Source organism: Lepisosteus oculatus, chromosome 3 (assembly GCF_040954835.1).
Source record: "Lepisosteus oculatus isolate fLepOcu1 chromosome 3, fLepOcu1.hap2, whole genome shotgun sequence".
In the NCBI taxonomy this organism is placed as follows: Eukaryota; Metazoa; Chordata; class Actinopteri; order Semionotiformes; family Lepisosteidae; genus Lepisosteus; species Lepisosteus oculatus.
This window is the reverse complement of record NC_090698.1, coordinates 23,633,779-23,660,575: the sequence shown is the minus strand read 5'-3', so window position 1 is coordinate 23,660,575 and position 26,797 is coordinate 23,633,779. Positions and strand designations below refer to the sequence as shown.

The 26,797-nt window shown below is 38.1% G+C and overlaps 2 protein-coding genes across 2 annotated transcripts in view; one reads left to right on the top strand and one right to left on the bottom strand.

Moving 5' to 3' along the window:
• Positions 1 to 257: 257 nt before the first annotated feature.
• On the bottom strand, positions 258 to 12,871 carry cdc37l1 (cell division cycle 37-like 1). The gene is made up of 8 exons (XM_006627172.3): positions 12,598 to 12,871; positions 9,553 to 9,834; positions 7,895 to 7,988; positions 7,647 to 7,762; positions 6,686 to 6,808; positions 5,668 to 5,841; positions 3,581 to 3,652; positions 258 to 2,499 (listed from the first exon to the last, which is right to left on the bottom strand). The coding sequence occupies exons 1-8, from the start codon at positions 12,694 to 12,696 to the stop codon at positions 2,389 to 2,391; spliced, it is 1,071 nt and encodes a 356-aa protein (XP_006627235.1). The 5' UTR covers positions 12,697 to 12,871; the 3' UTR covers positions 258 to 2,388.
• Positions 12,872 to 14,922: 2,051 nt separating this feature from the next.
• Positions 14,923 to 26,797, top strand: part of gak (cyclin G associated kinase) — a 50,009-nt gene continuing 38,134 nt past the window's right edge. The window contains exons 1-2 of the mRNA XM_069187049.1: positions 14,923 to 15,064; positions 25,242 to 25,303. Coding sequence (XP_069043150.1) covers positions 14,923 to 15,064; positions 25,242 to 25,303 — 204 coding nt within the window. The remainder of the gene's footprint in view (positions 15,065 to 25,241; positions 25,304 to 26,797) is intronic.

Here is a 26,797-nt window from a genome sequence, read left to right as displayed (position 1 = left end):
ATTGGTTGATTGTAAAAAAACTACATCAACATGGAATAAACCCTTGCTGTTTATAGGTCAGTAGATGAACAGCTGGCTTGTAGCTGTTCAGAAAAAAATATTTTCTAAATCAGTATGAATGAGAACATAATTCTTAAAAATGTAACATTCCTATTTCTTAATAATTAAGAGCAAATTAAAATGACAAATTCCTTTTGAAAGAACAGGAAAAACATTATATTCAAGTACTGAACAATCATAACACCAAACACTGCAACACAGCAGTCTGCATTTATCTTTATTATTGAACATACTTATTTTAGAACATCTTTTAGGCATTAATGGTGAAGAGTGATTCCAGTTTTTTTCCCCATTTGTAGCAAAAAAAGCTGCACTGTATCGAAAAATAACACATTACACTGTGACATTATTTATTTGCAGCAGTAACTACTGAAATGCACTTGGAAGTTTTGTTCAGAATTACAACATGACAGAAGTTAGCCAGAAACAAAAAATAAGAGGCAGCAGGAAGTGGGGCTATTAATTTGTAAACCTATTTTATGAACTATTGAAGATATATATTCCCCTCAGCCAGGCATACCAAATAATGTTGCAAAACCATATGTGCCATTGACAAAAGCTTAAAACACCAGCAGTTTAAGATCTTAAATTTCCCAGAAGCGTATTAAAAGTTATGTCTATATATACCTCAAAAAATATACTCAAACAGATATGTATATTCAAATTTAATCTAAGCTTTGCAATTGTTATGATGAAAAGTGGTGCTTTTCTCCACTGGCTACATCCAATAAGCAGGATTTCAGCTTCCCGGCATTGCTTTCATCTGGAGACATGACCCTTTTCATGATTTCATGTCATGACCCCATGACAATGACTTTATTTTTTCCATTATGTCAGAACTGAAAATGGTGGTTGCAGGACTACAAAACAAAACAAAAAGAAAAGCAAAACCATATGCATTATAACTGGGGATGAGTGAAAAATGTTTTCCCTTGATTTCCCCATCAAGCCTAACCTATATGGCTTTAAGGACAGAGGAATTGCCGAAAACCAGTATTAGAATAAGATGCAAACCGCACACAGACAGGCACCCACTTAAACAATCTTTACACCACTAACAGACACACTTTTTCCATCATAAAATCTTTTCCTCATTCACGCCCTGCCCTACATGGTTTACCACTCTGACAGATCCCATCTTCCTTCAAATGTTTGATCAGAAACACAAAGTACTCCAGACATCTTATGGGCACCATTTTATCTCTGCCCAGGAAACCTTCAACCCATATAAAAGACTGACAAGCTCATAATGCACTTTTTTGTCGCTTTCAAGATGATCAATTTCTGATTCCAGGAAAAAAAATTCAACCGAAGTGAGACGGTCAGGTTTGCGTTATTATCGGAGAGGTCATGTATCATCCTGGTTCTCTCGAGTTTGGCCTGCATAGTACAATTATATAATGTGGTAGACAGGATGGTGTTTATTAATTGTATTGTGTTAATAAAGTAAAACATGAAGAGAAAATGCAAATATGTACATTATGCAAGGTGGTAGCCATATTAAGCTTTGTCTCCATGGTTCTTCAATCTGTTTCATTTTATAGCCTTGTCAGTTGAAGTGTACAAAATGATTTACAGTATGTTTAGAAAGAACAAAATCTGGACAAAGAAATAGTATTTCAGCAAATGTACAGCTCAGCCTTATCGCCTTCCGATCTCAGAGAAGACCTATACCTTTGGCTGCCCTCATGCTGTGACCGTGAGCTGAGTGACGACATTCCCCTTGCTGATCATCAAGTCTCATTCTCATGGGGGCGTGGGCATCAAGGCAACACAGGAACAAAGAAGTCCACATTGAGGAAAAATATTCTTGCCTTCTTTCTGCTGTATCAAGCTCTGAATGTTGCAGATGCAGAATTTCAGTTGTACTCTATTTTCAAAGCATAAAGAACTGCTTCAATCTGACTGTTAATGGCTACACCAATAAACCAGAAAGGAACAAATAAATTAACATCCTGGAATTTATGTGACAAAGCAATAGCCAATAGCCAACTTTGTTTGCTGCTAAGGAAAATGATGCTTTCTTTCCCCCCTGTAATGGGGCTTTGACACTCTTCTGGAGACTTTACAAGGTGAAAAGAAGACTTAAGGTGCACACATCCTTAAATACCACCATGCTGCAACATTCAACGCGTGGCAAGAGCAGCTCTTCCTTTTTCAAACCAACTCCAAAGTCAAAACAGGGCAATGCTCCAATATAGAATTTCCTTTTAAATAACACTGAACAAATATAAAGTGCGGCACATGTTGAGGCGCATACTGATTTAAATAGAAAAATAGCCTCAGTCCCCCTTTTGCAGGAAATCCCTAGGTCAAGGCAGTCTTTCGCTATGAGGTCTCCATTGTCCTGGTATCTTCTGTGGCTTCTCCTTTTGTCCCATTAGCAGAGCTGACCCACAGCCCAGCATCCAAACAGCGTTTCACGTAGTATTCAGCAACCTGCAGGTGGTGACAGAAAAGGAATTAATTTTGAAGCCTGCTAGTTATGGAAAATGTTATTTCTTACACATTTCAATTATAAATCCTTACCAGTGGTAATCCTTATTAGACTGATTACATCTAATGACAGAACGCTCTCCCCATTCACTGACTCCACTGGTTTATTACACAAGATAAGTGGATTAACAGCACTGGAAAACTCTTTGTCAAATGCGTTCCAATGGAAGAATATTGAATTACAGGTTTTAATTAATACCTGCTAACCTTTCTGCAAATGAAGTTCAGAACTGTGTGAAAATGTGTATTTACCTCATAAGTATCCATTTCTTAAACAGAGATAGGGTTATCTTATTCCAATATGTTGTTATTTTTAACAAATAAAGTCTTCCTACTTAAATGTAAATGTATTTGACCAGTGTCCCAATAGATGTGTCTTTGTATTTTTTATGTACATATTATTGGCTTTAAAAAGTACACAATAAATAGAACTGTCTATTGACTTTGTATGGAAATATTTTAAAATACAATACCAGTCAGACAGCTCACAGAGTAAAATACTCATCACCCTATTTATAGCTTTAAGGTATGTGAATGCTGTGCCACTGATGATATATTTCTTCAGTCATCAGACACAATTAGCTCACAAATATTATTTTCATATTTTGGTCTCAGAGCAATTTATTAAAAAGCTACTTCCTACTGCTGAAGATGACATCATCTGTTACTATAGAAAGCTGTCCAAATGAGAAGTGCATGGTCCGCAAACATTTATTTCAATCAAAAGGCTAAAAGTCAGACCTCTAAAACGGGCCACAAACTGTGTTCTGTAAGAAATGGGCAACACTGGAATGAGTTTCTGGAGAAAGAAACTGCTGGCACAGAGACCTGCTGATAAAATTATCATTTTACCTCTGAAATTAAGAGAACGTAACACTTACCCAGGTAATTTTCATTTCTATTTAAGCAGGGGACGTTTGAACATGCCTCAATGACAACTTTAAAAATATTAAGAGTACACTTTCATCTTGTGTTCATTTTTAATAAAGAAACAAAAACGTTTACATAAGAGTTGTCAGCTCACCTGTGGGTTCATGTTGCCGAGAACATTCTGCAGAATCTGCATATCTTGCAGCTGAAAACCCCTCTTCAGGTCCTTCAACAGAAGGGAGAGAAGCAATTTTATCTTTACTACTAATAATGAGGCCATATATTCATCATTCATATTATTCTCATGGTCACAAATCAAAGTTCTGACTGTAAAGCAAAAATACATGTTTTGACTTTGCTATTCCAATTTTTTTGGTTGGTATTATATTTCTGTCAATAAATCACAATTCCAAATTTAAAAAATAGAATTACTATAATTATTAGTGTTCCCAGTTTTGGTGTTTAATACCACTTGAGCATCAGAAGGGTGCTTATTCCTGGTAAAAGCCCTGAAAAGACCCACAACGTATCCTGGAAAGCACAAGGGGCACTAAGCAGGACTACATCCTGGATGGGTCTCAAGTAGATTGCAGAGCAAGTACACGAGCAACTCTGGGAGGGGGGTGGAAGCACCAGGTTCACACAGGGAGGGCATACAAACTTCACACAGAAGGGACTCCAGTCTGGAACTGAACCAACATCTGTGAGGCAGCAGCAGCATTATCTGTGAAGCCCAAAAATGCTCCACAGGCTGAACAGCAAAAACTAAACTCAGTTGCTATTCAGGCATTTAGCTTTTAATCCTACTTGGAATGCCTATTTTTCTGCAGCAGATTAATATGGAACAGTCTGGAGATTTTCACTGTTTGCCTGGGATTCTACTGCTGTTACCATGACACCACAATGATCTATGGCCTATGCACATGAAATGGGACATTTCTTTATTTCTTCACTTTAAAATCGCACTTTTGAAACTGCACCATAATATAATTCAAGGCATTTAACACCGTTTTACATTCTTATTTTAATTGTTTTACTTAATATAATTTTAGTATCTTGCTGCATCCTCTTGTTATGTCTAAGACAGTTCCTATATGTCAAGAGTTCTTAAGACAGCAAAGAAAGCCACTTGAAAACTAACCTGCATCCTCAGCACTAAGCCCTACCAGGCAGTTAAAAGTACGATGAGGCACACATGTGAATCCCCAATTATATCAAAACAAATGGAAGATAAGGCTTCCTACAGTAAAATACATTATGGCTGGGTAGTGGTTTCCAGACTCTCACTAAACCTTTTTTGTAAAAAAGTGCCCCCTTTTCTTGGTTTTAAAAGCTCCGCTTCATTTCATTTTCTACTTCTTCTTCATTGATCAAAGCCTTTGAGGATTCTGAATACTTGTAACAGATCCGCTTGTAGTCTTCTCTGCTAGAATCTAAAATGGTTTAGTTCTGTTAGCCTGTCAGTGCAGGGCATGCTTTTAAGCCTGGGAATTTATCTGGCCACTCTTCCCTGGACTGATTCAAGAGCAGCAATGTCAGCAATCAACATCAAAATTAAAATTAGGCTTTAATAGTGCCTTAAAAAATGTAATATCCCTTGACTTAGATTCAGCACTTCTAATCATATATCCTGTCCTTTTGTATTAGTCAAGAGGGGGAAAAATATCAACATAAGTGTTTTTCACAAGCTAAGTTCAGCAGTTCCATCCTTATATTTTTAGTTCATAAGTTGCTACCAGCATGTAATACTTTGCAGTTGTCTACATTAAAAGCCACCTGAGAAGTGTTCACCTAGTCTTGAATTCTATCGGAATCTTTCCACAGTTTATTTGCAGTTTGCAGTTTCTACCGTGTTTGCTGATTGTCCTGAAAACATTAGTACACATTAGGAAGAGCAATAGTCCTAATACAAATCCCTGCTTTACAGAGCATCACCCCTTCATTTGTGCTGCTTTCGATCCATTAACTAGTCAAGTCCATGTACTCCTGCAGATAGGATTCATGTTGTCAATATAGGGACACTGGAAGCTGGAGTGCTCTGCTGATGTAGTTAAAGGCTGGTTGACTGGCAGTTCGTTGTAGCTGTCTGACCTAGAGATCCATGGGGACAAGCATGGAGTGGAGAACTACTGAGGGGGATAGCAGATGGAAGGTTTTGGGTAGGCACAATATTATTTTCTTTTATTTGAAAAAAAAAAACAAACAAAAATGAGCACAAAAGACAGAGAAGACCATACTCACAGGTGGTAAAGACTCCAGGACCTCTTTAGGGTCCAGTAAGCTAACAGTTGGGGTGTTCTGAAGCTCGGGGGCTGTAAAAGTCTCACTCTTGCACTTCATTGTGTACTCTCTCACTCGCTGTTTGAAAGCTTCCAGTTCAGCCGTGAAGATATTCACGTAGCCTTCCTGGCCTTCCTAAAATTAAAGAAAGTACAGGGATGCAGTTCTCATAATGTTAGACTCAACTCTATTTTCCATTAAGACAAGCTGTCCTTGTAAATGTCAGTGGTGTTTTCTTACATTACCGTCATTTGTTAAATGATTATTGTGGAAGAATATTTTCCATTGTGGACACACATTTCAGACTGCTCTTTTGCTAAGCCCTGTAATACCACTTTAAACTCTAGTGGGGGATTGTTCCCAAGATATTAGCTATTTAAAGAACTGGCTTAACCCCGTTACTATTTTGTTTGCTTTTTTTATAACCAACTGTTACACTATTAACTAAATCCCACGTTTTTTTTTTACCACAGAAAGGTAGTGATGACAGTCACTTGATTTTTTATTTACAATTTTTCATCTCTTCCGATCCCTTTTTACATTTTTTTTCCCCCTCACATTCCTGCTCTCTGCTTCATTTGACCCATTCTGTCTGCAGAACACTTCACAGTCAAAGCTCTGATTTTTGTTTTACTTTTTAGCATTAAACTCTTCATGTTTGATTATTGTGAATGTCTACAGCCTGAAGTTTGAGAATATCTAAGAAACTTGACATTTGTAAAGTCTAAATATATTTATATATTCATATGCTCTCCCTGTGTGCATTATGCTGTTACTTGTTCAAACTCCCTTAAAAGTTAGATAAGGAAGGTCTGGCTTTTTAAATACCCAATTGGTAACAACAGCTTACTGTATTCTAAATGATTTTGTGCTATAACAGGTCACATTACGACACAGTAGGAAACTAGTAAGCTGCAAGACCTGTGTATGCTATAACCCACCCAGATCTAACTGCATGTTGAGTGTAACATTGCCTTACTTTGGCTTTTTGGAAGAACTTTCGAAAGCAGCCCCTCGGATCCTCTTTATTTGTGCTGGCCATCTCCAAAATGAACTGCATGGCCACTGCTTGATGAGCCACCTGCTCCATTAGAGCTTCTTTCTGCGAGACACAGATACAGATGGTTTATCAGAAATTCAATGAAGGTCTGGTGCATTGAAACACACTTTCAGCACTGACTTAGTAGGACACCTCCTTACAAAACAGGGAAAAAAAACTGTTTCCGTTCTTATTAATGACACTGCATTCAAGGCTTCTATAAAAAATATTCGCAGCCAGTTCCTTCCTTCAAATTGGCAAAGAAATCTCAATGAAAAATTAATCGAGTCTCTCTGCTCCTAGGAGGAACTGCCTACAATTCTCATTTAATTATTGCACAATTAACACTTAAACTATCAGACAAGACAGAATTAAAAAATGGAAAAAAAACAGCAATCATTTAAATTTTCGATACTGCTATCTTGCACATCTAGTAGGTAAAATTCCATTTACAAGTAATTTGCTTTCCATCCATCCGTTTTCTAACTGCTTCTTCCAATACAGGGGGAGTCGAAGCCTATCTCGGTTAACAACAGCTGCAAGGCAGGAATACAGTCTGGATGGGACTCCTGTCCATTGCAGGACACACACAAACATGCACACACTCGTACCAGGACAAATTTTCCCAGAAGCCAAGTCTGTGGACTGTGGGCAAAAACCAGAGCACCCAGAGGAAACCCACACGAACACATAGAGAACATGCACACAGATAGCACCCACGGAATTGAAACCAGGACCCCGAGGCAGCAACGCTAACCACTGTGCCAACGTGCCGTCCTAATTCGTTTTCACTGGTAGGTAATCAAAATGCTTTGACCACTATGATCCAGTTTTCTCAAATTCTACACGGATGTGAGCTGAAGACCCCCTTGAAAGAATGCCTGAAAGAATCCAGCGGTACCTCTTCTGCACTCAGGCGGAAACACCACAGAACCAGGTAATTTGCGGTCTCCTCACAAATGAGATGAGTGTGATCAGACAGGAATCGCTGACTGTCGTCCCATCGCCTCAGCATACCTTGAAAAACATATCCCAGTCTTATTTCATCAATAATTCAGATCGTATTTCTTACAATTGACACACTAACACTTCAACCAGGGGGTTGCAAATATGAAAAAAGCTAATGAAAAAACATTCAAATTGACTTACCATAATGCCTTAACTGATGTTCATATTTCTGGATAAAGGTTTGGCTAAGATCATCATTTGCCTCTTTGTTTCCATTCTGCACATTAATAATACTCTGCATAAAACAAACAATAAATGATTAGAAACTATCTTTAACCTAACTACAGAAAAGAGTACACCTCTTAATGTATTTTAAGTGACAAAGCTCATCATTAGTATACCAGTACTTACTTAAAACTGGTTTTGTCTATTTCTCTGTATGAAAGCAGCAAAAATATACTGGAAGCAAGAAGAAAAGGATGGAAACCTCATCCTTCGATTATTCACAACATCTACAATGCCTTATCAATTATTGAGAATGTATTTCAGTATCCCTGCCTTCAAGATCTTTTCATTGAAAAAGCATTAGTGCAGAACTCAGTAACTGGAGTTCCTGAAGGCAAAATATATCCTGTAGCTTGAGTGCACAAGTGCATACATGAAGCTATGACGAGACTGGGCTTGATGAAGTTCATCCCATGGGCAGAGATGAAACACAATGACCAGAAGGAGGCATTTTTTGAGGAAGTGAATGACTTTGTAGAAGACAAAGGAGCCTTGAGAATCTAAATGAATCCAGGTTTTTCACCAGTACAGCACATCTGGAATCGACTGTCTTTGTAATGACCATGAAGATCTGTCGACATTTTGGATGTCATACATGTATATCTTTCAAATTGCCTCGCTACATGTGCCGAGTGAAGCTTGATAACACAACACGGAGTTACAACTACCTGGCTCATGAAAAGTGACCTATCCCGGATACTAGCCATCCTACCAGGCCCAGTGGAACACTTTGATGTGCACTAAAATTTCATCGATGGATACAGTTCTGTTCAAATCTGTAGCAGCATTCCATTTGGATTCCCAGGTGACAGTAACCACAGACTGGAGGTGTTGCAACACAGCTCAGCCTTAGAGCAGGTGCTGTGCAGAGATAACACTTTGCCCCTGAACCCAGGAGTGTCTTACTGGGTCACGTAAGAGAAATAGTGCAGAACATCAGATCAGATCTGCAGCATATACCCAGGAGCTGAAAAAGACGAGGACGCAGAGTCAGCTTGGCAGAGTCTACTTTAAAGCTGGGTCAACGCCTCTGCAGTGAAACAAGATCTCATTCGTCTCTCTGCAAGAACAGCTCCTCTGGAAATAGCTCCTGCCCTGATGAATGCATATGAAGTACAAGAGCAAAGCTGTATTCTCCTACATCACTTATACTGTAGGTGAGCTATTTAGAAGAGCTTTTAGCCAAGTTCTTCGGCTAAAAGAAACAACAAGTCTCTGAATCTGTGTTTTAAAATGTAGAAGAGATGTTGCAAAAGAAAACAAAACAGTGTATTTAATTGAATACAGTCTGTTGAACTGGTAAATGCAGGCGGCTGATGAGCTTAGCTCTTAACTGCAATATCCTAACTTAACCAGTGCTGACATTTTATGAGACTGCTATCAAACCTTGCCTCACTTAATGTCTGTGGTATTAAAATACGCCTTATTAATAAGAGTTATTCAAATGACATCATTCAGGTTTTTGGTTTGAAAAAAATAATTCTGTACAAAGAAAGCCATACAGTTGTACCAAACAGATGGTTGTTCATTATTTATCAGCTGTTACTACTTTAACGGTACGGTGAAACCCATACCTTATTGAATACATCTCTGCTGTAGGTGTTACAGAGCACAGGGCTCTTTCTGTCCTCACTGCCCAGCAGGCTCTCCTTGTGTCTCCACTCCCTTTCGGTCTGAAAGAGCTCCGCGGAGCTGGCTTGAGCCCGGGCACGCTCCTGTTCCGCCGACTCCGAGCCGTGCAGCTCCAGCCCACACAGCCTGTCCTGAGCCTCCGCCAGCTGCCAGCTGCCGACGATGGAGTCCTTCACGCACTGCTGCTGGCTCCTGCAGAGGGACTCCACGCTGGCCGCGCCGACCTGGGACAAAGATGGCGCATCGTATCAAATGGCAGTCGGCAGCTGCACTTCAACCTGCCCCATCGCAAACATCTCCGTCGGTGAACCAGGAAAACACGCCGAAAATCGTCTTCTGAGGCCAATTTCTTCCTTCTCAACCAGAATACTAAATTGGAAACACTGAAGCATAAGTGTTAGGTTGTGGACAAACAGCTCCCACTCCTCGAGCCAGGTTCCACCAATTCCCATCCGGAGATCTTGAGAGCAGAATCCCTCAAACCAGCTAAAATGCCCCCCAAGCGATTTGCTCCCAGCCTGAATTAACCCCGCTCCCACCCCGTCTTCAGGTGGTACTGCCCATCCTGCAGATCAGAATTACATCTCAATTCCACTGCAACTACCTTGCCATCTTTAGAGATTTCTTACTTTGGCACTTTTGGTACGTCAATTTCATAACTCATCTTGTTGTAGCGACAGATGCTATCAGGGCGAGGGACCAAATGCACCCAGACATGTCTCAGTCACTAAAAGATTGCAAAAGATGAACAAGGGTTAAGTACAACTTCCTGGTTGTTATTTAATGCATTTATTTCTGATCAACAGATAGCATTGTATGAACTGAAACCAGAAACGAATATATTTCGAGTAGTAAAAGAGGTCAACTTCAAATTATGTGCGCTAGCTGTTAGGATACAGTGACACGAACAGTCACTTTTTTCTGAATGTTAAGACACGTTTTCTATAATAGGTCTTGAAGGCAAAGCCAACAGTCATCACACATGACTTTGTCAAACCAGAAATCTAGACAATTAGAAAATAATATTTCTGTTATTACAACATTACCCTGCTAATACCCATAACAGTCCGCATTTGATATATTTTTAAAGCTCAGTTTCAATCAGGTCTAATTTGAAGGACCAGTTTCTTGCACAAAAGCCCCTTCTATGTCCCAATATAAAAACTACAATTTTAAGATCCACTAGGGATTTTCCCTTATTAAAATGCACAGGCTGCATTTTATTCATTTGAAAAGTAAAAACTCTTATATAGAGTGTACTTTTAATATGGGCCACCGTTTCGTAAGGCCTGTAACTTCGCCAGAGCTCTTGTGCATGCTATCCAGTCATAGGACGTCAGCTTGTCAGAGGCAAGTAGCTTTGTCTCATTAGATATCATTCAGTTACAGTGAACTGGCTGCATTCTAAATCCAAGATTTTAAGCTAAATATATGAACATTAAAAATACATTACTCTAGTTTTACTGTTTTAGTTTTAGAAAAATGGAAAACAGGTTTTGAATATTGGCTAATGTATTTGGCTGCCTTTTGATTTAATGATTATTCTTGACTGAGTCTAAAACACTCCAGTGATTATTGTATAATCACTAAAATTACCCCATAGCTTGAAGAGTGGATTTTGCATGTGATGAAACCTGCTGAAAGTCACACCTGGTGAAAATCAACGAAATAACAAATTAACACTGCAAGGAAACATCATGTTCCACTTATTGAGAAAACAATGCTGTCAACCCATCAGTATGTTGGAGGCTGGAGTAAGTCAGCACACTGTCCCTCATTGTCAGGGTTATTCACAGCCAGCAAATTCTAACTTGGCAAGATGTTAAAGCCAAACACAGCCCGTCAATGATCTGGCCACAGTCAGGGAGACTATGAGTCATGGCATCTCGCTTGATTGTCTGACATTGCCAGAATCGCTGGGTGAGGTCCAAGTGCGACAGTCTGTGGAGAAGTGTCTAGTCCCTTACAGAACTCCAGTTGCAGCGATTGAGGGCAACCTCACTGCACGGCACTGCACTGCACTGATGAACTCCTGCGAGTTGCCTTGCTGTACTTCCTGCAGGCTCGTCCTGACATGACAACATTCCTGGAGAACAAAACATGTCCTGCTACAGCCCATTTAAAAATGTTTTGTTTCTTGTGAGCTGGAAATGTGACAATTATGCCATCGATGCCCTACTCATCAGTTTTAAGCTTCACTGAATGTTTGCAGGATGAGCTGGAAAAACATTGGACATCTGGGGCTCAGAGACCAATGAACAGGCACAGTGTTATCTAAGCTCTAAAATGGGAATGGGACTGAAGCCCACATGTCAGCATCTTGCAACCTGATGCAAAGCATGTATCAAGATACATGTACACTGCTTATGTTGCTTCCAACAGTAACCACCCACACTACTAACCTGTGACTTTCACAGGAGACACCCTGTTAATCACCCTGCTCATGACAAATGCTAATCAGGTTAATTAGCTTGCCTTGCCTAAATAAAGGCTGCTCAATAAAATGTCAGAACACCAAGCAAAAAAGACTGACATGTTTCTGAAAACAAGTTGATTTTGAGGCTCAGGGTATATTTCGTTATCCATGGAAGAGTGTTAGTTTCTGAAAACAATGCGGTTGAATTTGTACTTGAAGTATAAAGTGAGTTGCGGGTTATTGTTTAGAATGTAATAATAACATGCACTGCAAAGCACGTCGTTTGATATAGCTATAGTATGTTAGCAGGAATGCAGCATTTTGTACAACTTTTACATTACTAACACGCATTTACAATAATAACAAATTGGAAGACCGTAATATACAATTTTCAGAGATGGGTTGTAATTCGGAAGAATAAAGTAAGTAAACAACGAGATTTTTACAAATTCACTACTGATCTTGTCGAACACATTTTAAAGTGTGTGCATTTACTGCATGAGAACAGCGTGCATCTGTTGACTTTCAGCAACCGTTACAAGACTCATCTCTGTCTACATTCAGCAAGTACCTGCTGGCACAGTGGCGAACTCAGGAGGCTGTTCGAACCGACACTTTCACCATCTTTCTCCCTAGAAAATCCGGGAGATCCACTGCCGAACCACTCCATCTTCGCTATTGTCTCTCCCTTCCTTCGAATCTCTGCGGCTGCAGTAGGATAAGAACAGAGAGAATGATCCTGTCCGAATCAGGGCATTGGAAACTCAGAATCCCTTTTCAGAAAATGACATAAACGTCCACCGCCATGTTGCTGACTCACACAGCCACGTGACTCTGGCGTGCGCGGGCACATGACTGCTGTGTTGTGGTCATATGACATCTACGGGCAAAGAAAAGTTAGCTGTTATGATTGTATAGAAACCAAGGCGAATTTTGGAAAGAGCTTTATGATTTTATGCGACACGAAGACTACGATTAGCAAAACTGTACTGAAGACAAATTACGAGGCGGTCAAGTCTCCATTTTTGTAATAGTTTTTTCTTTGTTCCTCCTGCTGCGAAATATGCTCCACTGTAAATTTAATATACAGTAGTACATTTCTAGGCTGGTGGATTGTTTGTTTTCATACTATTCTTGCTTTTATACCAAGGCTGGGGAATATTAATTTCGGTTTCTGACATATAGAATTAGAACCCCATTTAACGTTCCGTTCTTATTTGACAATCAGATAGCTGCTAAGTTTAATTGAAGACACGTTCCTCTTTGAAAATATCGTGTAACACATCAATTGTATGGAATTGTGTGTTAACATCCGTAGCTATTTTGGAAATAACACTTTGAGGATTTCTGTATAAAATTCCTATGTGATTAGGAAACCTTTTGATTCAGGAGTCCATGCTTCGTAAAGTCGTCTTCATTGACATAGCTTAACACAAACTCTTCAGGTGTTAGCGGTTTTTTTTTCTGCAGAACATAAACGCCCACATAGCCCGTACAAATTGTAGGGAATGTTTTCCACATCTACTATGACTTAGTCGATTTTAACTTAACTATTTGAACCGTGATGCTCTCATAAAAAAGAGTCGCTAATTGCGAATTTGTATTTTTCTAGTAATTATGTAAATAAAGGTCGTTGCAAAAAAAAAAACCCTGATCCTTGAATAACAGTGTGCTGAATCATACCCTTGTTCGCGTTTACCATAATCAGTGGAGGCACAGAAGAGACCAACAACCTCTGGCCAATTACAGATAAGAAAAACGCTGCAGGAGAGGGGAATAGCCTATTCAGATTACAACGGTGAACGACAGACAACACAGTAATGCTTGAAGCTCAACCGTAAAAAAATACTATAAGAATAAATATATTTTTTTATTACACGCTGGCCTTATATTCATGTATAAGGTGTTTAACATAAATTAAACGTTACCTTATTTTTCTGAAGGCTTTAAACAGCAATATTAGCCATGCTCTGTATTTATATATATGTATTATGTGTTCTTATCCAATGTTATTTTGACTTTCATTTACATTTTATTCCTTTTTTAGTCAATTAATTCATAAGTGAATGTAATACTAACATGGGAACAAGTTAACCTAATAGTTTGACACGTTATCAAACAGAAAGGGTGAATTAACATTCCTGAAGATTTAAAACGTGTAGAATATTTAATCTTTTCTTGTTCTTGCATGTCTGTAAAAAACGGTAAACCAATTCAAAACTTTTACTAAAATAAAACTTAACACATGGATAGTGTTACATCATGTTTATATCACATAACGTCTTTAAAAATAGTAACCACGTCTCTTGAAAAAGCGTTTTTTTCACATAAAATAATAAAAGCTATAGACAACATCGTAGAGACCTACAGTTGAAAAGTCAAACTTTAGTTTCTCTTGACAAAAGCAAGGCGGTGTTATCTAGACTAACCCTGGTAGAATTGCGCTGTAACCTGTTTCGTTTCATTCATCTCGTCCTTAATTGTTTTAAACATGTTGAGGAAAATTCAAAGTGTTTCTGTGAAATAAGTACAACGTTTTTCACTCATATAGAATAAATGAATAGACATGTGTTAGTAATAAATCCCGTATCATTTTACAGACTTCATTGTTTTTCTTTAATTTATTCAGCATGTGTAAGCAGAACTGGTCGAGGTTGGGCTGTAGGTGACGTAACTGTTGTCGTCAGAGCTCCCGGAAGTGCAGTGATGATGGTGGCTGTTCTCTGGTTGCAGGAACAGTGTGTTGATGCGGTGAGAAGATCGAATGAGTAGTTCTATAATTTGAATAAAAGATTCCAGATTTGGATTTTTAGGGACGAGGTATCCTATAGATCTGAATTTTTGCTGAAGATACAATAGCACTGTCTCCCTGAGGGGGCCGGACGCTGGACGAATAATGTCGCTCTTCCAGTCGGCACTTGATTTCCTGGCGGGGCCCGGCTCTGCTGGGGCTGCCAGCCGGGACCAGAATGACTTCGTAGGGCAAACCGTGGAGCTCGGCGAGATGAAGCTGAGGATCAAAAGAGTAATTGCCGAAGGTGAGATGCCCGATTCTGTAAATTTGTCGCATGCGATGCCCAGCATTAAATAAGTTAATTTATTTGAAGGTAAAGGCTACGTGGGCAGGTAGCACTGTCAGTGCTCCACTTTACCTGTGTGCAGGTCCGGCCTGGCTGGCTGTAAGCCGGTACGTGCAGCTGCACCTGCCGGCAGGGTTTACGAAAGAAAATGTTGTTGTGAGACAAAGCTGGCTGATGTGTGACGGAAGATGAGGAAAAGAAAGCTCTCATGCCTTTTGGATCATTTTATTGTGCTGATGAGTTCATGTGTTGATAGATCACCACTTGGCAAAACGTATGAATGAGTATCGCACTTGGAACAGTTTAGGAACATTCCTTTCAAAAGCAGAGAGGAACAGCGCGATGCACTTTCTCAAGGGAAAGTACAGATATCAAACAATCAGAACACAGGACATGAGCGGTACATGTTTCTCAAATTACTTTAAATGGCTAAAACGAGCTCCCGTTAAAGAACAGGCTAATTTTACTACACCGTGCCACGAAAAGTTTAAAAATATCACTTTTGGCTGCTTCTTGCTTTCTTTTATTTGTGCTACTTTTAGATTGAAGATAGAACGCCCAGGACATGGTCATTCATCATGTTGTGCAACCGTTCAGCACTGTAGAGTACGTGCTTATGACATGTCCCATTTTGGATTTTTTTCCCCAAGTACCCTACATGAAGGATTGCTTTTATAAAGAAAATCCCTTGTAGATATTTAAGTGTAAAGTAGTTTTGATATGGTGCAGATTTATAAGCCCTTTTAAGACTACAGTTGAACTTTCAGTTGCTGTTTTGGAAGACCTACTTGTGGAAATCTGTAGACTTTTATTCGGGATACTTTCAAAAATGTTTAATTAGGTAGTATAGCTCAGCAAAAAAAGCCATTCCCAAAAAGAGATATCACAATAGTGCAGTCTTCTTGGCTTGGTTAGCTTTTAAAATCCTTTGAAAAATAGCACTGTGGTTTCCACATATTCATCTTGCATTACAATTCACTTTTCTTAACTTTTTGTTAGATTGTGTTAAGTATGCTAATGTCGTGGGCTTAAACTGTTATTTGGTAGACAGATTATTCTGGGTTTTCACTACAGGAGCAATGCAACAGCCTAACCACAAGAGGATCATCCATAATGCAGTGTCCAGTGTAACAAGACATTTCTAAAGGCAATCAGATGAAACTACACATGTAGGAGATAACGAGCATTGTCAAATATGTGATTGCTATTCAACCTATCTTGGGTTTTCGTGGATACTAATGTAGTGTATTGATCCTAAATATCCTCAGGCTGCTAATACACCTACTGTAGAAGAATCTTTGTGAAATAACTTCCACACAAAATACTTTAGACAATGCTTTGTTCCATACTTGTCTGATGTAGGAAGAAAAAAATAAGGAATAAGTGACATATTCCAATGTATAAAATATCTGGTAGCATTAGTCCATCAACAGCAAAAAGATAGATTATAACTCTAAACCTATACCAATCACATTCCCCTGAAACGTCCTGAGTGATATTTAACTCTGTACCTGTTGCATATATAACATAAGAACATAAAAGATTTACAAATGAGAGGAGTCCATGTGGCCCATCTCACCCATTAAGTAGTTAGTAACTAAGCCATCCAAGAATCTCATCAAGCTGCTTCTTGAAAGAAACCAAAGTATTACCTTCAACATCATGGATTGGTAGCTTGTTCCATATTCCCAATTTTGCTTAAAGAAGAGTCTCCTGTTGTCAGGTTTAAAATGCTCTTCCAGCGACTTGGCATCTGTGTCCTTTTATTCCCGTTTTAACTGTTTATTCTAATAAGGTCCACTGAGTTTACTTTGTCAGTGTTTTTGGAGTATTTTAAATACTTGGAACAGATCGTCCTGTTGTCTTCTCTGTTCAAAAATTTTCAGTTTCAGTTCCTCCAGCCAGATAGTCAAAAGAAATCCAAGGACTTATTATCATCAATTGGAAACAGTACAGTTGGTACAAGACATCATTATCCAGATCGTGGATCATAGCTGACAGAAACCAAAGCGCATACTGTACAGGACAGGGAAGTGAAAGTAAATACAGGGATGAATCACTAGATCTAAAGGTGCAGTTTGTACAGGAGAGACTTGAGGTGGAGCTGGAATCTGATGGAGCTGTTGTTGTATTGGTGGTGAAATATATGTTCTTCTTCAACATATACGTATTAGTGAATTTAAGCAGAAGTCTATGAAATGTCAGTTGTAACCAAATACAAACTTATGTGCTGCTTCAGTTGATAAATTAAAGCAATAGTTATCTTGATAATAGTTTCTACTTTAGTTCTCCATAGATACATCCACAACCAGCAGAGACAAGATTAACAAAAACTAATCTTTGTGTTGCATTTTACAGAAATAATAAGCTAATAAATGCTATTTAAAAAAGGCATTGGAATGGCCCTACTCAAAATGACTGGGTTTAGTTTCTGAGTGAAGTTGTGACTTGACATTCACCTCCTCTTCTTATTCACTACTTAAGTGGTTCTAAACTATCATTCACTGTCAACATTGTTACAAGAAGCAAGCAGAAAGGCACTGCACTGGCATTTCAGTCAGAGCAGCTTTCTTTTGAGATGTATTTGCTACAGGGTACATTTCCCACTTGTGCTATACTTTAGAAAAGCCTGCATCAGGGCACTTGCCAAGTCAAACCTTCTATTCAATTTGGGAAATAAGCAGCAATATTAGCATTGATTATCAGCCAAAATGAACTCCGATAGCTAGTAATGTAACTTAGCACTTAAGAGCTATCCTGTTAAAAGCCTACAATTGTACTGGTGCATCCTTTACTTTAATACATATTAAGATCCTTAAATATATAATTAGTATGTTTACCATGCAAAGAAACCAAGGGAAATGTTTTATTATAAACAGACAATGTATCATAAATCGTGAACTGGCCCTGTCCAGGTTGTGTTCTAGTTTTGTCCTTCATTCTCCTCCATTTCACAATTTTCTGTTTCCCCACCCTAATGTCTAAGTAAAAGGTCAAGGGTGTGATTAGTCTCACACTAAACAGGATTTATGTGAGCATATTTCACTTCTACTGTTGAGAACTGCTGTATTAGACATAACTAAAGCATTCTCACCTTCATTTAAGATGTGGGCCAAGTAAAGCCATACAGTGTGTGAGGGCTTTGAAAATGGGAATTTCCACAAGACTACAGTGAGACAAGGCCTCAGGTCTGTATGGTACTGTAGCAGCTTGTGTGGGTGCAGAAAATGGCAGGGCCTGTAGTAGGGCTTAATGTGACAGTTAAAGAAAGTACCTCTTTTTTAACTTTGGGGTGTAAGTAGACATTGGGTCACCAGTAGTAAATTCAGTTAAAATCAGGTAGCCACTTTCCACAATGTAAACAAACATGGTTTGTCTCTGTGCTTTTTATGCATCAGTAATATAACTCAATAGGTATTTGCTCATTTTGCGTGCAGTAATAATTGACTATGAAGCAAGTGAAAGCTCTTTATTTTATATATACCCTTCATCAGTTTAAGAGCAGCACTCACCCTGATAAGAAGAAACAAAATTTATTTCATTCTACCTTTGCAGTTGGTACTAAACTTAAAGACATTCACTTTAATGAATCTCATGTACAGTAATTATCTTGTTAACTGTTTCATCATCGATTGAACCTGGCTTCCAATTCCAGTTTTAAAAACACTGCATTGATATTCATGCAATGCTGTTTTTAGAAAAGTTGGAGAAATGGTCAGCCCTGACCCACCAAGACAATTTCCAGTTAACCGAATTCTTCAGTTTAAGATGGAAAGTTAACATTTAAATCTCATAGATCATTCAGAAGTTGATGGTTCACCATTTTGTTACCGGTTGTCGGTCTCACCATTTTCCTAGGGTTTTAAGTTTCAATGTGAGATTATTTCTAGGATTTAAGCCTTCAATGATGTGCACATGTGATGTTTTTGTATTTCTGCTTTCTTCAAAAGTATAAGCTTAAATGCACTCTTAGAAATCACATTAGCAGACAATTGTGATGTAATTGGAATCACAAAACAAGGCTAACTAAAAACCAGTGAAGACTAACATAGCATTAGTGGATACATAGTATTCTGAAAAGACATGAGAGAAGAAGAGGAAGTATAGTGCTACATTTCAAAAAGAGGATTCAGACTAGGAAATTAACCGAGAAGTATCAAGAGTTACAGAATCTATGTGGGTCAGACATTTTTAAAGGTATAGTGTAGACAATCAAATTCAGAGCTTAATTGTAGTTTAAAACTGTATCATGAGATGTAATAATTTATTAGCAAAATTTAACACTTTTATAGCTTTAAGTTTACCTTCATAGACTGGGAAAAACCTTTAGTACTGTCAGCATCAGAAACGTGGGTGAAGACTGATTTCCCATTCAATTTCGCACCTATGAGAGCACACAGTAAAGGAAACTTAATCGATCTAGTTTTATTAAGAGAAAAATAAGTGAAATGGGATAATATAGATATAGAATTTCAGGTGGGTAGCTGCGTCAGCATGAGAAAACACAACGTTTCGGCCGTGGAGCCTTCTTCAGGTGTGACCCTTCTTCAGAATATGCATTGTGTTACATTTGTAACTGTAACTCTAATACCAATAACATTCTTGTTCAATATTCACAACACACTGTATTAAACACTAGAATAAAAAGGCGTCATTTACATTTTGTAACCAGAAGACAGAATTAACTGTGGAATCTGTATTACTTGTAATGCAAGGAATACACAGATTATTGTGTAGATGTATTCCCTTCCTGTACGTGAATATTCTTCAAATTATTGTAGTTTTATTTTATTGTTACAATTGAAAGACAGCAACAAGTTTATAGTTTGCATTTTTATCGAGACTTATAAAAGTAATTACACGCTAAACCACACACTTACAAAAACAGTTTATCTCTTTTTTATGGGTTGTGCATGGATTCCAGTGCTGAATACAGGTTTTACATTTTATCTTTGTGGCTGACATGACATAAAATTATTTAAATTAGCTACTTTAAGTATTTTGAGAAACACATATTTCTACAGCATTCATTCTGCCAGATTCTAAAACATAATTATCTTGTACAGTATATAGTTATGTAGTTATGTTGAAAGTGGAATTAGAGCAATTCAATCCCAGTCATTTTTAAAAAGTTCATTTATAATCATTAATGAGGTCCTTAATGTTTTTTTAGTTAATTCTGAGATATTTTGAGGCATTTGCCGTGTCATATGCATTCATTCCAGTATTGTACAATGTTAAATTCTATGCCTTTTTGAATTCTTTCCCACACTGTATCCAGAAAACGGGAATTTTAGGTGTATCATGCGAGCTGGGGGACAGACCCAGCCCTTGCTGATAACAGCTTCTCCTGCAGCTGCCTTGGTTCAGCAGAGATAGGGGATGCTAGTGTCTGGCGGTCAGCGAATCTCCCAATCGACTTGACTCCAGTTCCTTTCAGGGCCCAGATTCAGTGATTTAAGGGGTTCGGCTGGTACATTCCAGTACATAACAGGATTTCCCCTGCAGTTCTAATGAAGCTTCTATTGGAAGGGACCTTAAACAGGATTAACAAAGAACAACCCAATTACAGTAAATGAGTCTAATGATTTTAAAGTACTGGTACGATGGGATATTAGAAAGGCAAAGAGAGTAGGCTATTTCCCTGGAGGATAAAGTAACAAAGGCTTTTTTTTCCCCCATTGTGACACAGTAAAGAATTTCGAGAAATAAGTAGTGGGAGGTTTTTAGAAATACTTGATGTATTAAATGAATTTTGCACTTGGGTGTTTACCAAGGAAGAAACTGACTACATGTCTTTTCTCACACAAAGTAGGTTCTGTATTAAATAACAGTCGCATAGAAGATGCAGAAAACTTACAGGCTTGTGAAGACATAAGCTAATTCTATAAGCAACAGGCCCTATGGAAACAGAAGTTATTAGTTAAAAAAAAAATATCCAGCAATCTCTTGTTATTATCCATTAACAGCAAATGGGTAATGCTAATCTAATAAAAAAGAGAAACAAAACCAAATCTAAGTGACTGTGGATTAAATAGTTCTAGTGCATGTAAGGTAACAGAAACCTTTAGACCTAAACTAGGCTACTGTATCACCTGTTTGGTAATAGAATTTTATGGGATAGTCAACATGTATTTAAAAAAACCAAAGGTCTTGTTTAACTTAACAGCAGTAATGGATGCAGACCACAGAATGGATTTCATAAGGATTTCAGAGTGGTCAAAAGTTTTCAGTCTTGCATGTCTAATATGTTGCATTGTCTAGTATGCTCTGTATTCACTGTGAGGAAGGGCGTCGTTTGGCAGATTTATTCTTCATGGCTCATTAGGATGTAGTTTTTTTTAATTCACTGCATGTATTTGTATTCCCATCCAACTAGGCACCTCACAGAGGGCGTAATATTACTGAAATCCCATGGTTTCACTCATGCTAATCTGTATTTTCACTCTTCCTGTTTACCTTTCTGGTATGGTACAAAGACAGTTACTGATTTTAAAGGCTAGCAGTACGCTCTTTGTCTGTACAGCCAATCCTGGTTGAAAATAGCATATGGAACGCAGAATGATCGATTGTGGTTTGAGTCAAAACGAGTCATCTTCATGTTTTAGCCCTTGGCTTTAAATGCTTTGTGCTACAGATCTGGTAGTCCAGCATTCTGCTCAATAAATTCTAAAAGACCTTTTTAGCTCTAGTTCTGAGTTTCCTTAATTTGCTGTGTGTGAATTTGACATTTTGTGGGTTCAAGTCCCCAATGCTGATGCTGCTGTTGTATCCCCTTTTTCTCGAATTTCCCCAGGCTGTGTAAGTGGGTACCAGCTTTACTGATAGACCAGTATCCCATCCAGGGGAATCACATGCTCAATAGTCTGCTGAACACTTCAGAAACCAGAATCATCTCTGGCCTACGAGACACTATGTGTCTGGCATGGACTTAACCTGTAACGATGACAAGTAGTAGTTGTCATTGTTACTCCACATTATTTTTGGCTGGCTACAGTAAGGTGACTTTCATCGGTGCACAGCGAGGGGTCTGGGGGATGGTGCAGTCTTTGACTTGAAGCTGGCATGCTGTCATGTTAAAGTACTAAATGTCTCAGGGAATTAACAATTTTGAATCGAAGCAGAAAGGTTCAGTAATCTCTATTCTTGTTATCCAAACATAGATAACTGCTTTCAGATTATATGTGCATCTGTCGGCCTACAGACAAATGTGTAATTTACCAAGAAAAATGTAAACTGCAGAGGAGTCAGTGAAGTTTCTCTCTAAATTTAGATTCATATTAATTTAATGCTTTCACGGCCAGGAGTAACTTCTAAACTGAAACATTGAAGGTAGTGTTGCAGTTGGCTGATTAAAGAAGCATCTGTCTGGAATAAAGCTGCTCTTTGTTGTTTGTGAGAGCCAGGTGGGAGGAAATTGCAGATGAGCTCAAAACGTGATTTCCAGCAGTATCCTAATCTCATCTGACCTCAGAAGCTAAGCAAGGCAGGGACTGCTCACTAATAGGATGGGAGACAACCTAGAAAACCAAGTTATTATTACAAGTGGTGTTGGTCAATCATAGGAGTAAAAGAAAATGGCTTCCTTGTCTGTCTGAGATATCCCAGTTTAAACCCAGTATCAAAAAATGTAGATGTCTGATTGTTTGTGAGGATTCCCAAGAACTAAGATTTTGCTAGGCCTAAAATCATATAAACTCTTCAGCTTTTAGAATACGGTGTGCCAGTGAAAAGCATTTCAGAGTTTACAGACAGTAAGAAGGCTGAATTTTCTGGGCCTGCCAAGCTCCCTTCAGTGTAGGCCCTAATTATTCTCTGATATGCTGGCCTTTCATGTTCCCGTGCAGGCTGGGTGTGGGCGAGAGGCCTAGGCAAGATACAGTCACTCAGTCCCTGCTGCTTGGCTCCAGAGAGACGGATTGACAGATGTTCTGTAACGTGTTGAAACGCTCATGTAGACTTTGTTTACTTCACTTGTAATTTGATTGGTGATGGTTGTGATGTTTTTAAAGAGACGCAGAGCACTCAGATTCACAGCAAATGTTTACTGCAAAGTTTGAATGGAAATACAGAATCAAGGAAGCCTCGTTTAACAGCCCAGTCTGAGTGGTGTATTGAAGCAAGATGCAGTATGTGAAACCAGTCCTGTATTGTACATAGAGGCATGATGTGAAAGCATGATATGCTTCGGCATATGTGTAATTTGTCATTTTAAACTGTACATTTTTTTTCTGTAATTCAGTTATGATATCATGCATGCTATCTAATGACTAAAATTACTAAAAATGTAAGTGATAAAAAGATTCCAAATACTAATGAAATTGTGCGCATTATATTCTTGTGCGGTGTAGTGTTTTTTTTATATAACCTGAAATAAAAAAAATAACTTGAACAGAGATGGTTCTTCACTTCATTCTAAATCTTTTAACTGTAGTTTACGTAAAATGTAGCTCTTTTAGTAAAGCTGAGTATTTACTTTTTTAGTGAATGTTTTAGAAATAGAAATTCACATTCTAATTCTATTATTTAAGTTGTGAGAAATATGCAACAACATTCAGTGCATGTTGTCTCTTGTGCTGTAACCCCTTCATTCTGTTTTGTCTGACAACAAAAGGTATCAGAGGCATTATGGAGCTGTGAAATCTCAACCCCTTTTTCTGCAAAGCCATTAAAGGAACGAGCGTAAAAAGTGTTCCTACTTTTGTCTGAAACTTAATTTCCGTTTACGATCTGCTTTTGAATTGATCATATTGAACAAGGTTTCTCTTTGCTTGTTAGGTCATGGTGTGTGGGCAGGCTTTCAGTGAATTCTGAAAGAGCACTTTTCTGGTTTCCTGGAAGAATTAAAATCTTCTGGTTAATATTTACTTACTTTCTTAATACTGCATAAAGACTGCTGACATTTGTCTCTAAAAAGGTAAATGTGTAGCTTACCATGAACTGAACTACAAATTTCGCAGACTAGTCCCGTTCAGTCAAGAACCGCATTCTTTAAAGACCTTCAGACCTTATACTGCAGTGGATGCAAGTATGAATCTGACCCCAAAAATGACTGTGATGCTGTGATATTCTTAATTTAGCCCTTTGAGAACACAGCACCATTGCTTATAATTTAAGAGAGTTCAGCAATTATGTGAGGGTCATATGATAAGATCTGCTGAAATATTTACCTTAATTAAATATGCTATAGTTTTATGCTATAGTTTTGTGAGGTAATTGAGTACAGTATTGTGTTCAAATATTATTAATTCAGACATTCACAAAGTCAATTCACTTTGCTGGATACCTGCGGATGCAGTTTGATGGATCGGTGACCTCATCAAATTTGCAGGAAGGTCTCCCTGCAAGGTTGGGAGATGGAAGAACAGCTGGCAGAGCTCCACAGAGAGGACAGCACCAGTGCAGCTTGTGTTGTTAACAGAATAAATAGAACACTGTTTTTTTTCTGGTGCTCATCAGCCTCTCTCAAGCTGACAGATATTGAAGTAAGCTAAATGAGGAATGTTTAGAACTCAGAACCTGAGCAAAGATGCTGAAAGAGCTCTGTTGCTTGTATTTTCATTGCATTTTCGGTATCTGTTCCAAAGAGCTTTGCAACCCTTTTGAAAAAGGCTAATTATTAAGCATCTGGTTGACCCTGAAGTGGAGCTTCTTCCATGTACCTTTCTGCACTTCTTTCAGCTCATCTCTGTTAGTGGGATTCTGGTCCATGCAGGGTTTTGAAATGTCATTCAGGTGTTTCATTGTGGTGTTGCACCATCATTAGTTTGTTACGGAGTGGTCTGCAGAGTCCAGCTCCTAGGAAATGCAGTGACTGTATTTGCAAATCACCTAAATATCTCTTCATTAGAAAGGTTACTTGAAACTAAAAAACCAAGCTTTTGTTGTAAGCTTCTGCTAACCTTAGTTTCTGTCTACAATTAAGTTGATGTAATTCTCCATTCGATATCTTCATTTAATGTAGTCTCTGGAATCGTTTTTCACTGTAACTTCTTGTGAAATATTTTGCTTTGTACACAGTAATATTAGCTTATGTAGTTATGATTAGGAAATGGAACATGAGAAGTGCCATTAAGATTACATTTAAGACGCATGTAGTCCTATTGCTTGTGGTTAAATGTTCTTTTCCTCTTAGGTGGATTTGCCTTTGTGTATGAAGCCCAGGATATTGGAAGCAATAAAGAATATGCTCTTAAGGTAAAATTGGAATTTTTCACTTTTTATTCCTTTTACAATGTGATCATTTTTATATTTACACTGTGTTTACAAGTACGTATGCACTTGATCACTATGTCTGTTCCAAGAGCTTTTGTTCTATTTCCTCTTCAAATAAAATAAAATGTTGGGTCAGTTAACAGTAGCTGTGCAAGTCTGCCTGCCATGACCAGCTTTGGTGTAGCTAGGTGGCATCTAATCAGAGAGTTTCGATGACAACTTATTGCATGAAGATTCGTGGAATTAAGTATCAATTTATACTTTATATATTTACTTAAATTTAATTAACAGACATTGTTAAAAATTGTAAACACCTGAAACTAATGAAATCAAAAAGGAGAAAAAAAGATTTTTAAAAACGGAGCCTTTCTTCTAATGTGTGTATAGTACTAACATATAATGTAGTGATTTTTATTTTAGGCTTTGGCCATGCTTCATTGCAAAATGAAGGATAGGCTGTAATTTCCTTCAACCTGATTCCTGCGCCCTGTAAAAAGTTCCCTTAAAAAACACCTCCTGGCAAGGGACATTCCTTTTGCTGTGGATAAGGTCAAAGGTTATGGAGGGTGGGATACATGATCAAGAGTCTTAGGGAAGAAAAGGTCACCTGTCTGGATTCCAACCTGTGCATTGTGTTACATCCATATTTCATCAGTGGGGGAAGGATTCTGAGTGTCTTGAATATTCCAACTTTACCAAGGTGCTGTAGCATTTTTAATTCCCCTACTTTCAACATTGCTCACCTCTGTCCATCTGCTTTGTCTTATTAAGAAAGTACGTCAACTGCTGAACTGGTAGTATTAAATTGAAATGGTTTTATCACAGGCATGATTGTTTTTGAATCAAACTTTATGAAAGGTTATGCTTTAATATATGTTATGTTTATTTATTATTTCACAAATGTTGAACTGCACTAACATAAGCAACCATTTTTTAAGTTGTTTTTTTTTTAACGAAGCACATTGTGCAAGGTCCCTGGACAGGACACCAGTCCCTTGCAGGATACACTCACTCACAAGAATAGACAGACACCAGTTAACCTAGCTGGGACCTTCCTCTTTGGGAAATGGGAGAAAACAGATGAATTCAGTGAAAAGTCATGTGAATCGAGGAAGACCATGCAAACTCCACACAGTGGACATCCCAGTCTATAAGTAAATCCAGGCATCCACAGATTTTTTGCCTGATCAATCTGAAATATTATATCCTTCTGAAAGACAGAATACTAATGTGTTTTTCCAAAACAATGCATACCATTTTCCCTGTTACATCAGCAACTTTGTGTTCTGCTTTTTGGATGTTTAAAGAGGTGTTTATTTTGAGAGGTAATCAGTATAATTATTTGTCTCTTAAACACCGTGCCACATATCTTTATTCATATACACATTATCTCAGATGCAAACATACATAAAAACATAATGCTAAATTAATTTGAGTAAACGGAAAAGTTTCAAATGATGAATAAAAGCAGAAGTA